This window comes from Carettochelys insculpta, chromosome 3 (genome assembly GCF_033958435.1).
Source record: "Carettochelys insculpta isolate YL-2023 chromosome 3, ASM3395843v1, whole genome shotgun sequence".
Lineage (NCBI taxonomy): Eukaryota > Metazoa > Chordata > Testudines > Carettochelyidae > Carettochelys > Carettochelys insculpta.
The window spans coordinates 169,203,517-169,217,140 of NC_134139.1; the positions used below are offsets into that span (position 1 = coordinate 169,203,517).

A 13,624-nucleotide genomic window follows, 5' to 3' on the forward strand; every position below is an offset into this window, starting at 1 on the left:
TATTCCCATCTGCTCATAGGACTAAGGAGACTTCGAAGTAGCCGGGGTCCTTTTGAAAAGGAGCCCTGTCTGGACGAGCTGCGCGGTGGTGAGCCGCATCAATTTCGAAGTGCCGCAGCCGCCCGCATGCTAATGAGGTGCTGAATATGTATTTCAGCGCTTCATTAGTAAACTTCGAAATGGCCATTTCGAAGTTTTTGGCTACTGTAGATGTAGCCATTAAAAGCCAAATCTGGCCTACCTAGCAACATGGTCAAATGTATATATCAAATTTTCTTATTGACTGTTAAAAGTGTCTTTGGCTTGCATTTAGTATTAATGTAATACCAGTTGGCAAGATATTACAAGCAAACACTGGACATTTAGTTTAGTTATTGGCTAGACCTTTGATGTTTACTTTCATAACATGCTGTAAATTTCTCTTTACCTCATAGCATCATAATACATGTAAAGTGCTTAGATGTAAAAAGTTATAATTAAAAAAATATAAATCATGGGCCCAGTCCTGCTGCTGTTGATGTCAGTAGCAAAACTGCCATCGACTTCATAGGAGCAGGACTGTGCTGTGTTTCTACTGTTGATAAACAAAAGACAAGTCTACTGTGGCTAGAATATAAGGCTGTTGTCTCCTAAAACATTAAGATACGTAGTTGTGTAGGTCTACGAGCAGATCCCGCAAATCTTCCATATATGCGATTCCAGTTCAACACGCTATGGGCTTGTGGACTCAGCTCACTGTTAGTAATGATAACAAAGACATTTGTAACAGTGGGTTCAATCCTTCATGCCATGCATGCATGACAATGGAATTCAAGACAGGGGAACCATGCAGAATTCAAACTGGTTTGTTCTCTTGCAGAGAAGGCAAAGTACAGGGGTTATACATAGCTTACGAATAAAAGCCTGTTAACAGGTTTTAATGCTGAAGTTAATTTTAGTAAATTAATATTTTAATGAAGAAAGCAATGGGGACAACTCCCAACTGAAACGATCAGAAGCTTTGGCAAAGGACACGGATAAGAATTTAGTCCCCAACTCTGCAGGCACATCTACACAGGTGGATTTTTACGCCTGTGGAGAATTCCACTCAAGTCAGTGGGGTACTGGGTTGGCACAAGGGTCTGCCCATGCAGATCTGACTGTTTGGTGAGATTAAGCACTTTACACCAAAGGTGATGTACATCATTTGAAATATGTGGAGACCTCCCTCCTCCCCCAAAATGGAATATAAATAATCCCAAAGTATACGAACTTTATGTTGTTTCTTGATTCTAGCCAATGCAAACATCTGGCATTTATTCTGTATTGGGAAAGTTTTGCTCCCATTTTGTGCTCTGTCATCGTGTGATGAAATGAACTGTAGAGTTTACCATATCCAAATGAAGCTTGATAGTCATAGGTTTCCCTGGCCTCTTCTATGTTTTCTAGTATTCAGGCTATCCATTAGTTAGACCCCAGTTCAGGAAAGCATCCACAATCAAGACACATATGCTTCAGTACAGTCCTTTTCTGATCTGGAGGCTTCGTTTCATTGTCCTGCATAGAGGTGGCTACTTCCTCCCATAAAGTAATTTGGACTATAGCACCCAAAATGCTAATAAAATTCCCACTGCGTGCTAACTTAATGAGGCAACATCCACTTCTACTTGTTAAATGAAAATGTATAGCCAGGTTCTCTATTGTAATTTGGCACCTTAGCAATACTGGAGTGGCATAAATTGACTCTGTCACACCAGCTGAGAATTTTCAAAGGAATTGTTCTCTTCCACTCTGACCCTGGACATGAAAAGGAGTGAGACAGGGTAAGCCAGACCAGTGGATGGGCAGGTAGTCAAAGATCCAAACATTCTCAGCTGGTGGACCATCTCTTGGGGTTAGTCACCAGCTGATGTTGTCTAGAGAAGCCCCCAGCTAGTCCATTTGACCCTCCTGCTGTCCTGTGACATAAGCAAACAATGGGTGCAACAGAGAATCTGGCTCTGTCTTTACAGAATTCATTTTAGAAAAGAAGTTATTCATCTGAAATACTCACAGGGTTAGAAAAGGTGAATACTGCTGAGAAATGGCCACATCCCTGCTGCTTGCAATGGCAACTAGAGCATATTTCTATCTACCAACATTACGTAGTAGATTTTAGCCTATAGTCATGCGTAAAGCACACATTAATTGATTTGAGATGAATGCCTGCCACAGTGTGTGTGCACTTCCTGCAGATACTGACATATCCAGATGGTCTTATGCTCAGTATTAATTCCCTGCACCACTCACTGTGTAACCATGTACTTTTCCATGTTAATTGCTCCACTGCCGCCACAAAATGCAAATTTATGTATTCTTAAAAATGGAATACAGATTTTCTTCATACCCTTGATGCTGGAAGCACACCCCATTGCCAGCAACAGAATGCGCAGCAAGCACTGGCACCAAGAAGTTAATCAGAATCCACGTCAGTTTTGTCTCTCCAACCTATATTGTGTTTTCAGTTGGTCCTAAATGATCATGTGCAAGCGCTCCAGTATAGAGTAAAGGTAAGCAACACAGATGTCACATCTTCCAACGCTGTTAACACACTGTTTTTTCCGGTGACATTCATTTTTAATAATACTGAAGATTAGAACTTAACAATGTATTCTTTCCTTGATAAAAAAAATTAGTCTATCTGAGAATTGGTTTGGTTTTGTTTTGTTTTGCTTTTGTAGAAAATACACACTTTCTTGTAGAATTACATAGTGATTACTGAAATCACCTTTTACCATTTATTATTACATTTATTGCTCAAAATATTTGCTACCTTGTTATGTATCACTTTGAGAAAAAAGCAGACAAAGCAAAAACCAGCATGTGAAATGGTATATCTTTCCTGCCTCTCCTTAGTGCTACAAATCATAATGACACATATAAACTTGAATATAAATAGAGCTTCTAAAACCATTTAAAAGGGTATGATATATCTCCAATATTTTAAGTAGCAGAGTCCTCAGCAGCAGCTAAATAGTTTCAGTATCATAAGATAGATTTTTAACCTACTTAGAACATCCTTTCTTGTAGCCCTTACCCAGGTGATTAATTCAACTGAATTAACAGAACTGCTCATATGAGTAATGGCTACAGTGTTGGGTTCTTGGCATTCACTGTAGTAAGAGGACATCAGAAATCCCTTTAACAGACAAAGCATCATAACAAATGTAGAGTTGAGGAATGAAATTAAATGACTTGTAAGAAGTCACTGTTGAGCATGGCTTTAGTCACTTAGATGTTTAATAATGGAATCTGCCAAACCATCACAGAAGATGCCAATTCATCCTGTCGCTGCTGCTTGGACTTCTTGTTCACCCTTCTATGTCCTTGTCCTCCAGAGATGACTAATACTGAACTTGCTTTCATTTTCTTGGATCGTTGTCTTTTCCTTTTAAGTGAAATATTTTGATCCTTCAAGAGCTCGTAAATGGTACTGTCCTCTGGCCTACACTCTAGGGAGTTTGATCCATGAGACAGTGTTAGGGACCCAGACGATGAAGACATGTCACTTCTTTGTGCAATGGATCCTGCTGAATCACCCAGCCACACTGCAGTGTCATGAGTGTTATTTAGGGAAGAGCTTGGTCTCTCATTGTGCAGGACATTTTTTTGGTCATCTTCTTTAGATTCAGAGCTAGGAGGCAGACTGTTTCTGGATTTGCTTTTGTTTTTCTTGTTTACAGCTGTAGCCATTACAAGAAATTTGACTGGACCATTATGTGCATGATAGGCTACCATTCCCCTTCCTGAATCAAAGGGAAAAAAAGATGATGTAATATTAATCTCACTCACTTTGGATCATTGTTTTACATCACAACTAGTTTTATCTCAAAACTAATCATTTCAATTAGTTTTGCATAACCCTGTCAAAGAAAAAACCTACTAACAGCATATTTACTAAACTGAAATATGGAATAATTTACAAAAAAATTTACATTGAAGATGCAATAGGGCCGAAGAGAAATCTGCTAGAAGCAGGACATGCAGACTAAGCTGACATTTAGTTCATACTTTTGTACTCTGTTTTCACAACAGCAAGAATACAGAAATCTTCAGTGGACTTGTTCAAACTGGCACTGTCACAACCTTAACATTACATGCTTTCTCCAAGACTGCACAACAAAATGAAAGGTTTATGGTTAATCCTACTCCACCCCTCTTGAGTAGTATAAACATGTCAATTCTAGTGTGCTAGTGCTGTCCACATCCATAGAGGTGGGGGTAGGATTTGCCCTTAGAAGCTGATCTCTATTTAAAGTGATGCATTCATAGGACAACAGTGAATGAACCATCTCAATTTATTTTTTAAAGGATTTAAGATGGGGATATTGAAAGGGGGAAAAAAGGATTTAAATTTGTCTGTCAAAAGATGGTATCTAAAGCAAATCGCTAGAGACAAAGTCAGAAGATCTTTAATAACATGAAAATACATGGAGAAAGTGAGAGTGAAGAAAAGATATAACATTCTGCCAGTTGGGTGTGCTCGTCAGATGTGCCTGTACATCAGATCCAGGAAGAATCAGGCATGATTTCGAATGACACAATGTTGTGAGATACCCAAAGACAGATGTTCCAAATAAGCACAACTGGATGTGCCTGACATCAGTAAGCTGAATGAGAAACAGCATATCCACACACATTATCTAAGCCGGACTTGTCTAAACAAGACTCTTAAAGTAAATCAAACCAAGCTGATCCAATTTGAAAATGGTTACATACCCCTAATGTAGTCCATCGCCATCCACTAACTTGAAATTTGCTGCAAAACTGTGGCCCTCTTGCCAAGTAAACTACATTTTCTGCAAACTGAATTAGTGTGGTCTATATCACTCATGCAGACGAAACTGCTGCATACCATGTTATCCATGCTTCCAGTATCTATCCCACTGTACTTTGTGGGTCAATATTTGCTGACCTATCTGTGCACCTGTGTGCCTTCCCAGACTCTGGTGTCAAATTCCCAGGACGACATCTCCATCTTTAAAAGGTGATGCAGAACCAGAATTTGCCAGTTTTCTCTTGCATACCCATTCAACTCACCCCGTTATTGAACATATTAATATTCTTGTGATACAACGATAGAACTTCAGAAGCCCAACAACACAGCTGCTTGGAGATGGATCTCATCACCATCTGGGATGAAGCACTGGTGTATGCAGCTTTTGTGGTCAGCCTGAAGAATAAAGGCCTTTTTTTGGCAACTGACAATGGATAGCCACAATGTGTCATGACTAAGATACTAACCAGTGCTGGATAAAGAACAAGCCACTCTAGAGTAAGTACATTGAAAAAAGGGAAAGAAGGAGCCTATCTGACAGAAGGCATGAGACCTGTCCCTTTTATGATAAAGCACAATCCTCTCAAGACTCATGGGCCACAGTCTTTCCCACCTCAAAGATGACTAGAAATGTCTACTAGATGTTGAATGAGATGATGCTGGAGAGGAACTGTCTGCAGAGAACCAGGATCTTTTCAAGACCTAGGGACCCTGATGCGAATCAGCTGGAAAACCAGCTACAGGCGTGCCCTGACGAAGTCAACCCTGTTTACTGCTCTGCATAGACTGAGCTTGAGTTCCAGCCAGAAATGCAGGCTGGGACTGCAGAGGCAGATCTGCTGGAGGGAACTTCAGAAAGTTAAGTACCTGCCTTTACACATTACGCTATTACTATTATAATTGTGTTCTACTACTACACATTCTACCTTCGATTCTGGATGTCCCCAGCTGCAGTCATCGTAGTGGATGTGAGTTTGGAGCCCTTCCAAGTATCTAGCCACCCTCTCCCACCCTCTTTCCATCAGCCCATGCTGCCCATTTGCCCCCTTCCCTACAAATTTACAAACTAGTGGCTGCTCCACCCACCCAATCAGCCTCTGTCTCATGCAAAAGCCACTACCATCAACCTTTTTCAGGGCCATGGCAAAGAGGGCACTCACGCATCTGCCTGTTTTCCTTTTCTCTTCCCTCCTCTATCCTGCCTGCCAAACTCCCCCCGCCCCCCATCCTGTTCGCCAGCACACTGGCAACATGCTGCAGAACCCACCTCGAGCCCACTCCTCTCCTTCGGCACATTCAATTACTGTAATAATGTCCATTGGTTCAAAAGGCAGCTGTTTATTGAGACGGTGGTTCCAGAAAATAAGTTTGGTTAGTGTTCATAGTTTACATGAGGTAGACGCGGACACTCTGTGACTAGGAAAGGTACAAAGAGGACTGTTTCTTGCTGACATTTAAATGTCCTGTAATGTGCATTCTAGCTGACAATCATTGCAGGCATTTCTCTATTTTTTCTCTGCAGTGGACAAAAAATGGAACTTAAGACTGAAGAATTGCCCAGCGGTGCTTTGCACATTATAGGGAGCAGCTGAATGCCCATTTCCTCCCACTCTCCCTGCTATATCTTGCAAACCCCTTCCACTCCTGCTGCATTGCTGGGGGCAGTATCCTGGGGACAGACCTTCACAGCATCTCTCAGTGGTTTGCACTTTGACTTTCTGAATGAGACCATTCTCTGTCTTTGTGGCACCTGCCTCAGTGTCACACTATGAATCACTATGGATCTCATCCCCAGTATCCCCCAATCCCTCGGATACCACAGAACTGCTTTAAATAAACGAACAAAACTGCACAACAATAACAGCAGCATAATTCCAACCTATCCTACACCCCAATGTACTACAGCACAGGGCAAACAGCACATACACAGCAGATAGCTCAAAGCACCCAGTGCTTCCTCATGCACACACAGGGTGACCACGTAGCAAATGTGAAAAACTGGGACTTTTTTTTTTCAGGGGCCCCTATAGTTGCATGTATACGACAAAGTCCCTAATATCTGTTTGTCTGTATAGACCATTAACCTGAGGTTCCCCCAAGACTGGGAAGAGTTTCAGGCTAGTGAAGTCACATACACTTACTGAATAAAAATACTATCATGACTTGTCTGGAATAGTAACGAAACGTGACAGGATTTTGCTTGTACTCCCACAGTTACTGTGCTTGCAACAGCCAGACCATAAGGGACAAGGTCTCCATTTACTGCTGATGAGGTGAAACAGGTAGGCGTGGGAAGAGATGTTTGGAGAACTTATGGCATACTCCCATAGGGAAACCACACTGGTTGAGAAGAGACAGCCCATGACGACTCTGAGGGAGAAAGAAATGGAGCTGACTCTGCTGTTTGTGGTATCAACCAAGGGAAACATAGCAGGGGCCAATGATGGCATTGCCATGACTAGGAACAGCATAGAAAAAGACAGGGAGATTCAGCAGCAACTCATGAATGCTGTCTAGATAGGAGTCGACTACAAAAGATGCTTCTGCTAGGTCAGCAGGTCCTGCAGTCCCATAAACTAGGACCCAGCTGTATCCTTCAACCTCTGGGCAACACCAGTTACTGGAAGTAGAAGTAACTCCACCACCACCTTCAACCGTATTAGTTCTGCACTCTGCCTTGTTGTTCTGTCAGTTTGATTTGCACTGGTGTTTTATTTAAAGGTTTGCTTTTTTGTTGGTGAGTCAGCAGATTATTTTGGTAAATGAATTTTCAGCTAAAAATATGGTTATTTATCCACCAGTCCAATGAAAACTTGATTTTTGGCTTTGATACTGTTGTACTGTAATAAATAGTATTTCACACGTATTTTGGTCTATTATGACTCTTGACTGCGTGTAACAAGTACAAATTGTTAAATAAAACTAAACTAAGTCAAACAGTTTTACAAAGGTATTTGAGCGATACCTCACTTCCATCACCCATGCACATACTGCACTGTGTGCAGACTATCCCTTCCCGGCTTCTACGGATTAGCAGCTGAATGCCCAATTTCACATGTACAAGCATGAGATTCAAAACACAGATATCCTTGATGATATATCCCCAAAGGTTAACATTGTCTGTGGGGATGTGTAAAGTGAAGGGCGGGCCCACTTGGAGCATGAAATTTCACAAGGGGGCATGCAGCACAACTGGCTGCTCAGTGTCAGGCTCACTCATTTAGTCAAAAATGTTGAAACAAGTTACTGGTTTTATGTATATGGATTCACATTTACGTACCAATTAATAAAGTTTTTACATTCTATGTACTTATTTTCTTACATGGGCGAAAAGGGTTTTTTTTTAATATGAACATAACCAAAATTTCCATTGGTTTGGATTACATTACACATGATTGGGTGGGGCCGGGGAGGGCTGGTAATTACAGGGACGAGAAGTCAGGCCCAGTGTAGAAAGTTTGCTCACCCCTTGTCTATTAGATGCTTTACTGGCTGCTCAAACCACTGAGCAAATCTCTGCCTCAGTCTCCCACACATTGTTAAAGGCTTTCTTGCTTGGTCTTTCAAATATCATGCAGAACACAGCACCCAGAGAGAGCTATAATAGTTGGGACCTTTTTTCTGCTGCTTCTAAACAACTTCAAAAGGAGCACCATCTGCCTTGCAAACAGCCAGAGAAGGCTTGACCACCATTCTACAACTACTCAGGCAAGAACTGAAATGTTCTTTCCTTCTGTCCAAGGGGCCTGTGTAGGGCTGCATTAGCCAGGGCATCAGACGGTAAGCTGGATCTCCCAGAATAACTTGGCCAATCTCAACATGTCCACTTTGCTCCTGGAGGCAAACAGTCCTTTCTCCATTCACGTAAATGGAAGTGAATTCTGAAAGATCCTCCAATCACAAACCCTTCCAGACTACCTGCATTTATACCTGTATGGCTGCTACAGCAGTCAACCAGTCCTTGGAGTAGCAGGGAAAAATCCTGCTTTATGTTATAAATTCTGCACCCCACTGGCAGGGGTGGGAGGGGGTCCAATGGGAGGCATACATGTTCCATTAACTGTCCCCAACTCAGTCTGGGACTACCATGCTGGCAAAATCATCAACAATCTCCTGAGCATTATCCAGCTTTGTTACCCAGTTAGACAGCAGAGCAGAGCAGCATTAGAATGGCCCCAACAGTTGATCTCCCCATATCAAACTGGTTAGTTACAGACAGGTAACATTATGGGATGGTCAACTTTCAGATGGCATGGCAACCAGCTCCTCAAGCAGCACATGTTGGCACTCTAGCTCTGGGGTCATTTCTTCACAGATCTCAACAAAGGTCATTCTCCCCACTCTGAAGTTCTCTCACTACGGCTGGTCATCCCAGATCTGGAAAATGATCATCTCCCATCAATCCACCCTGGTTTGCTGGATCCAGAAAAGTTATTGCAGTCTATGTAGCTGATCCATAAACCAGTCCTCTAGCTCCAACTACTCTATGTCAGTGCCCTCTGCCTGCTGCCACAGCTTCACAGTATTCTCCTGCAGCTGGAGAAGCCATCACCGCTGGCATTAAATATTCCCATGCACCTTCATCATCTGCTTGGTGGTGCAGAGAGCAAAGTCCAATGCCAAATGCAGTTGGCTTTTAAAGCTCTAATACAAGAATAATAACCTACATGTATTTGCATTTGCCAGCATAAAGCATCTCAGGCAAACAGAGATGGCAGATAGCAACTGGAAAATGGCACTAATCTGTCCAGAAAGGAACTGGGAGTGGGGAAGAAAGAGACAGTGGGAACATGGACTTTTTAAAAAAACTGAACCTGCCTGGTTTCCACTTTGCACCCAACAATTCACAACAAAAACAATCCCATGATGCACATTGCTTAGCCCTGTTGCAAAGGGTCATGGGATATGCCCAGAATAAGACATCTTCTGTTTACAGCAAACCATAACCATTTCTACCCAAGGAAAGCTGAAAACAGAAAAGGTGACCATTGTGCATGCTATTGGTGCAACTTGCATACCACAAGTTATCAGACAGACATCAAAAAGCTTCTCATGATCTCCCCTGTGTGGACATATCCTTAGGCTGTAATTATGAAATTCTATCACTACGTGGTCACCCAGTGTGTGCATGAGGAAGCACTGGGTGCTTTGAGCTGTCTGTCAGCTGTGCATGTGCTCTTTGCTACTGTGCTGTAGGATAGGTCTACACAGTGGAGTAAAGCATTCCACAGGGGTATGATTTCTAGAATGTACTAATGTGTTGGGCATTAATTGGCCCATGTAGATCCTACTGACCACACGTGCTGGAACTATGGGGGCTGCTGTGCCCCTGGCTTGCTGTGGTTTTCATTATATACCAGGTTTCCAGTTTAGTTCACTGGCTCTTCACACTCTCACTATATCAATTGTTCTAGCACCTCTGCTACTGGGTGCAGTAAACCAAAAAACTAAACAGGATAAACAAATACCCACTGAAAAGCTCAAATCATGTCTGTACAAACACACAAACTTTATATATTACTTGATTTATAGCCTAAAGAATGGACTGAAAAGCCAGTCTTCAGTACACAAAAATATATGAAAAATTTTACTCACCGGTCACTTTTGGAATTCCTTGCAAACGAGGCACAGGCAGTGCTACTATAATACCCAGATTTGTTCCAACCAACAGTAAACCATGGCACACCAGCAGACTGGTCACAGAAACACGTTGCTGTCCTGTAATTTCAGAGCATGCTGCATTATTTAACTGACATAACTTTTGCTATGCTAAAGGTAATAATCAGCAAACTGCTATAATTACTTAAGCAGAGGCTTAAATATTTTGCTGAAGCAAGTCCTTGAAACTTTACCTGCATTCCTTTTAACCTAAATGAAGTAAAATTACTTCTGAAATAACATAATTCAACTTCTGTTTTCTTTTGAAATCTCACAATACAGTGGAAAGAAAGTGGGTATCTATTTCTTTTACAAACAGGTTACTTTTACATGTTCACAGCAATACAATAAAACTCTATGGCTATGTCTACACTAGCCCCAAACTTCGAAATGGCCATGTAAACTTTACATGTAAAGTTTACTAATACATATTCAGCGCCTCATTAGCATGTGGGTGGCACTTCAAAACTGACGCGGCTCATCCCAACGGGGCTCCTTTTCGAAAGGACCCCACCTACTTTAAAGTCCCCTTATTCCTGTGAGCAGATGGGAATAAGGGACTTCGAAGTAGGCAGGGTCCTTTCGAAAAGGAGCCTCGTTGGGATGAGCCGCGCGGTGGCGAGCCGCGTCAATTTCGAAGTGCTGCGGCCGCCCACATGCTAATGAGGCACTGAATATGTATTTCAGCACTTCATTAGTAAACTTCAAAATGGCCATTTACATGGCCATTTCGAAGTTTGGGGCTAGTGTAGACATGGCCCATAACACATAAATAGAATTATACAAGACTACAATGTTACACTGTGTTTAATCTTTAACGTTCTCTTCATTTCATGAGCATAATTGCATATTTTTCTAATTTTCTGGAATAGCTTAATGTATTAGGCGGTTGCTCAAAATCATCACAGCCTTTGAGGGGCAGAAAAGGTAACTGATTGATCGAATGCACATGGACATCAAAAATCTTTAACAATCACCCTCCTAAATGGAAACTAAGTTGTTCTGTGACAAGAGGTGATGTTCTGCCCTGAATTAGGAACAGGCAGAAACAGTCAAACTAAAATACAGCCCTGCATCCCCCAAAAACTCCATATGAGCTTCAGTATTAATTTATATAATCCAGGAGGTTCAGGAATAGCAGTGAAAAGGTGAGACAGCAAAAGCTGCAGAGGACATGAAATTTTTTTAGTGTGGCTATTACTCGAGAAGACTGCAGACAACTCCAATGAAACCTAACAACATTATGCGAATGGACAGCATGATGGCTGATGAAAGTCAGTGTTGACAAACATAAAATAAGACACCACAGAAATGAATAATGTGAATGATTTATACAAATTTCTGGGCTCCACATTAACTGTGATCACTTCACTGTGGTTAGTAACACAATGAAAACAGCTGCTCAGAGTGGAGTCATGGTGGGAAAAAAAGGCTAAGTTATATACAGAAAGAGATAGAACATAATAATTTGAATGTTTATCAGGATACCATTGCATTAAATTCCTGTACAATTGGCAATGTAAAAACTTTCCCTTATCTGTGTCATTTCTTCAGTGTTCCCTTCCTTGCTGATCCTTATAATTTGTATGTCTTTTGTAAAGTGAAAATATAGATTTTTCAACTATCTGAAGAAAGAACATATGCTAGAGAAAACCGGCTTCAGATTTATTCATTAAGCAATAAACAGGAGACAGAAGATTTTGGTTGATTAATTAATTGAAAACCTGGAGTACAAAACCAAAAGTATTGGAAAGAAACAGGCATGTTAGAATGTCTAGGATAAAAGAGAAAAAAGCCATCTAAAAGCTTGTATGAGAAACAATAGGGTCTTATAAAGCCAACTCTAACGACTCTGCGTACAAATATAAATCAAGCATAATGAAAAAAAATCCTTATTGGTTTCTCTCTCTCTCTGTCTCTGGCGTAACAAACAATAAGAATTGAGCGTAACATATAATTAAAGTTCTGGGTCTACAAGTAAATTATTATGTGTCTTGTAAAACTTAATATTTTTAGCTGAAATATTAATGAGGAGATGTGTTAGGTTTCCAGAGGAGAGTACGGAAAGGTCTTCTCTTCATAGCTGATCAGAGGGACAGACTTGAAGGGGTCTGAAAACAGTCAAGGATAAATGGCACAAAAATAATTTCAGCTGGATGAAAATGGAGAATGGGAGACATCTTCAGAAGAAAAATCATGATATCCCAGAATGCCAGAGACTACAGCTTTACTCTGTTTGTGAAAGTGAAGCAAATAAAAACACATTAATAAACCATCACATTTCCGTCTTGAAAGAAAGAACCTACTTCACAATGAACAGTAACTATTATCCTGGTACCCATCAAACCTAAATCACATCTGCTAGTATCAGCTAGATTTTGGTACTTGTGAATACTAATAATCAGTGCCTTTTCTGTAAAGAAAGAGGAGCCGATACTCAGCTGGCTCCCCGCCCCTGCCCTACTCCCAGCCAATCCCATGGCTGGAGCTGCAGAGGAGCCAGTACTCACTACAGGCAAGTACTGGAACACAAAAGCACTGCTAATTCATTCAGCTCAGTTTGGGATGGGCACAAACTAAAATAATTTTTTGTTATCTCCAAACCTGAGAACATCTTAAAATATACAACTGATTCCAGGTTTCCAAATGTGGCAATTAGAAGAACCAAAATAACTAAATCCTTGGTTCCAAATACTCCTGAATTTGGGTTTTTTCTGGAGCAGAATCTCAGTTTTGTGGCTTAGCTTATCTGTAATGCAAACAAGTAAATACTCCTAAATAAACAAACATTTTGGACCCCATCCTACTGTTCTTAAGCAAGCAAAACACCAGTGGTATTTTTACCTAAGCACTGTAGTAAAGGGATTGCCATACATCTAATACTTGCAGTACATTTTAGGATGCTCAACACTGGGGGAAAAATACCAATGCCTGTCTTCAGACCTTAGCCTTGAAGCAAATTCCAACTGGTAATTCGCACCTGTGAAGTAACATTATTTCCATATGTGAAAGCAGCATGTGATTTACAAGCAACCTAAAATTCTAAATATAGAATACACCCTTATGCATGAACCATTAAAAGTGAGGTCAAAAGGAAATGTGCTTGCTTTGAAATCTTTGGAAAGCAGGAAACATCTGCATTTGAATATGTATTTTGACATGACGTATAGT

The 13,624-nt window shown here is 41.0% G+C and overlaps 1 protein-coding gene across 2 annotated transcripts in view; it reads right to left on the minus strand.

The window, feature by feature from the left end:
- Positions 1–159: 159 nt before the first annotated feature.
- ARHGEF10 (Rho guanine nucleotide exchange factor 10) overlaps positions 160–13,624 on the minus strand; it is a 183,655-nt gene continuing 170,190 nt past the window's right edge. For both annotated transcript variants that reach the window (XM_074991190.1, XM_074991189.1), the window contains 2 exons: positions 10,391–10,513; positions 160–3,764 (listed from right to left, as the gene is read on the minus strand). In XM_074991190.1, the coding sequence (XP_074847291.1) occupies positions 3,250–3,764; positions 10,391–10,513 (638 nt within the window). In that variant the 3' untranslated portion in view covers positions 160–3,249. The remainder of the gene's footprint in view (positions 3,765–10,390; positions 10,514–13,624) is intronic.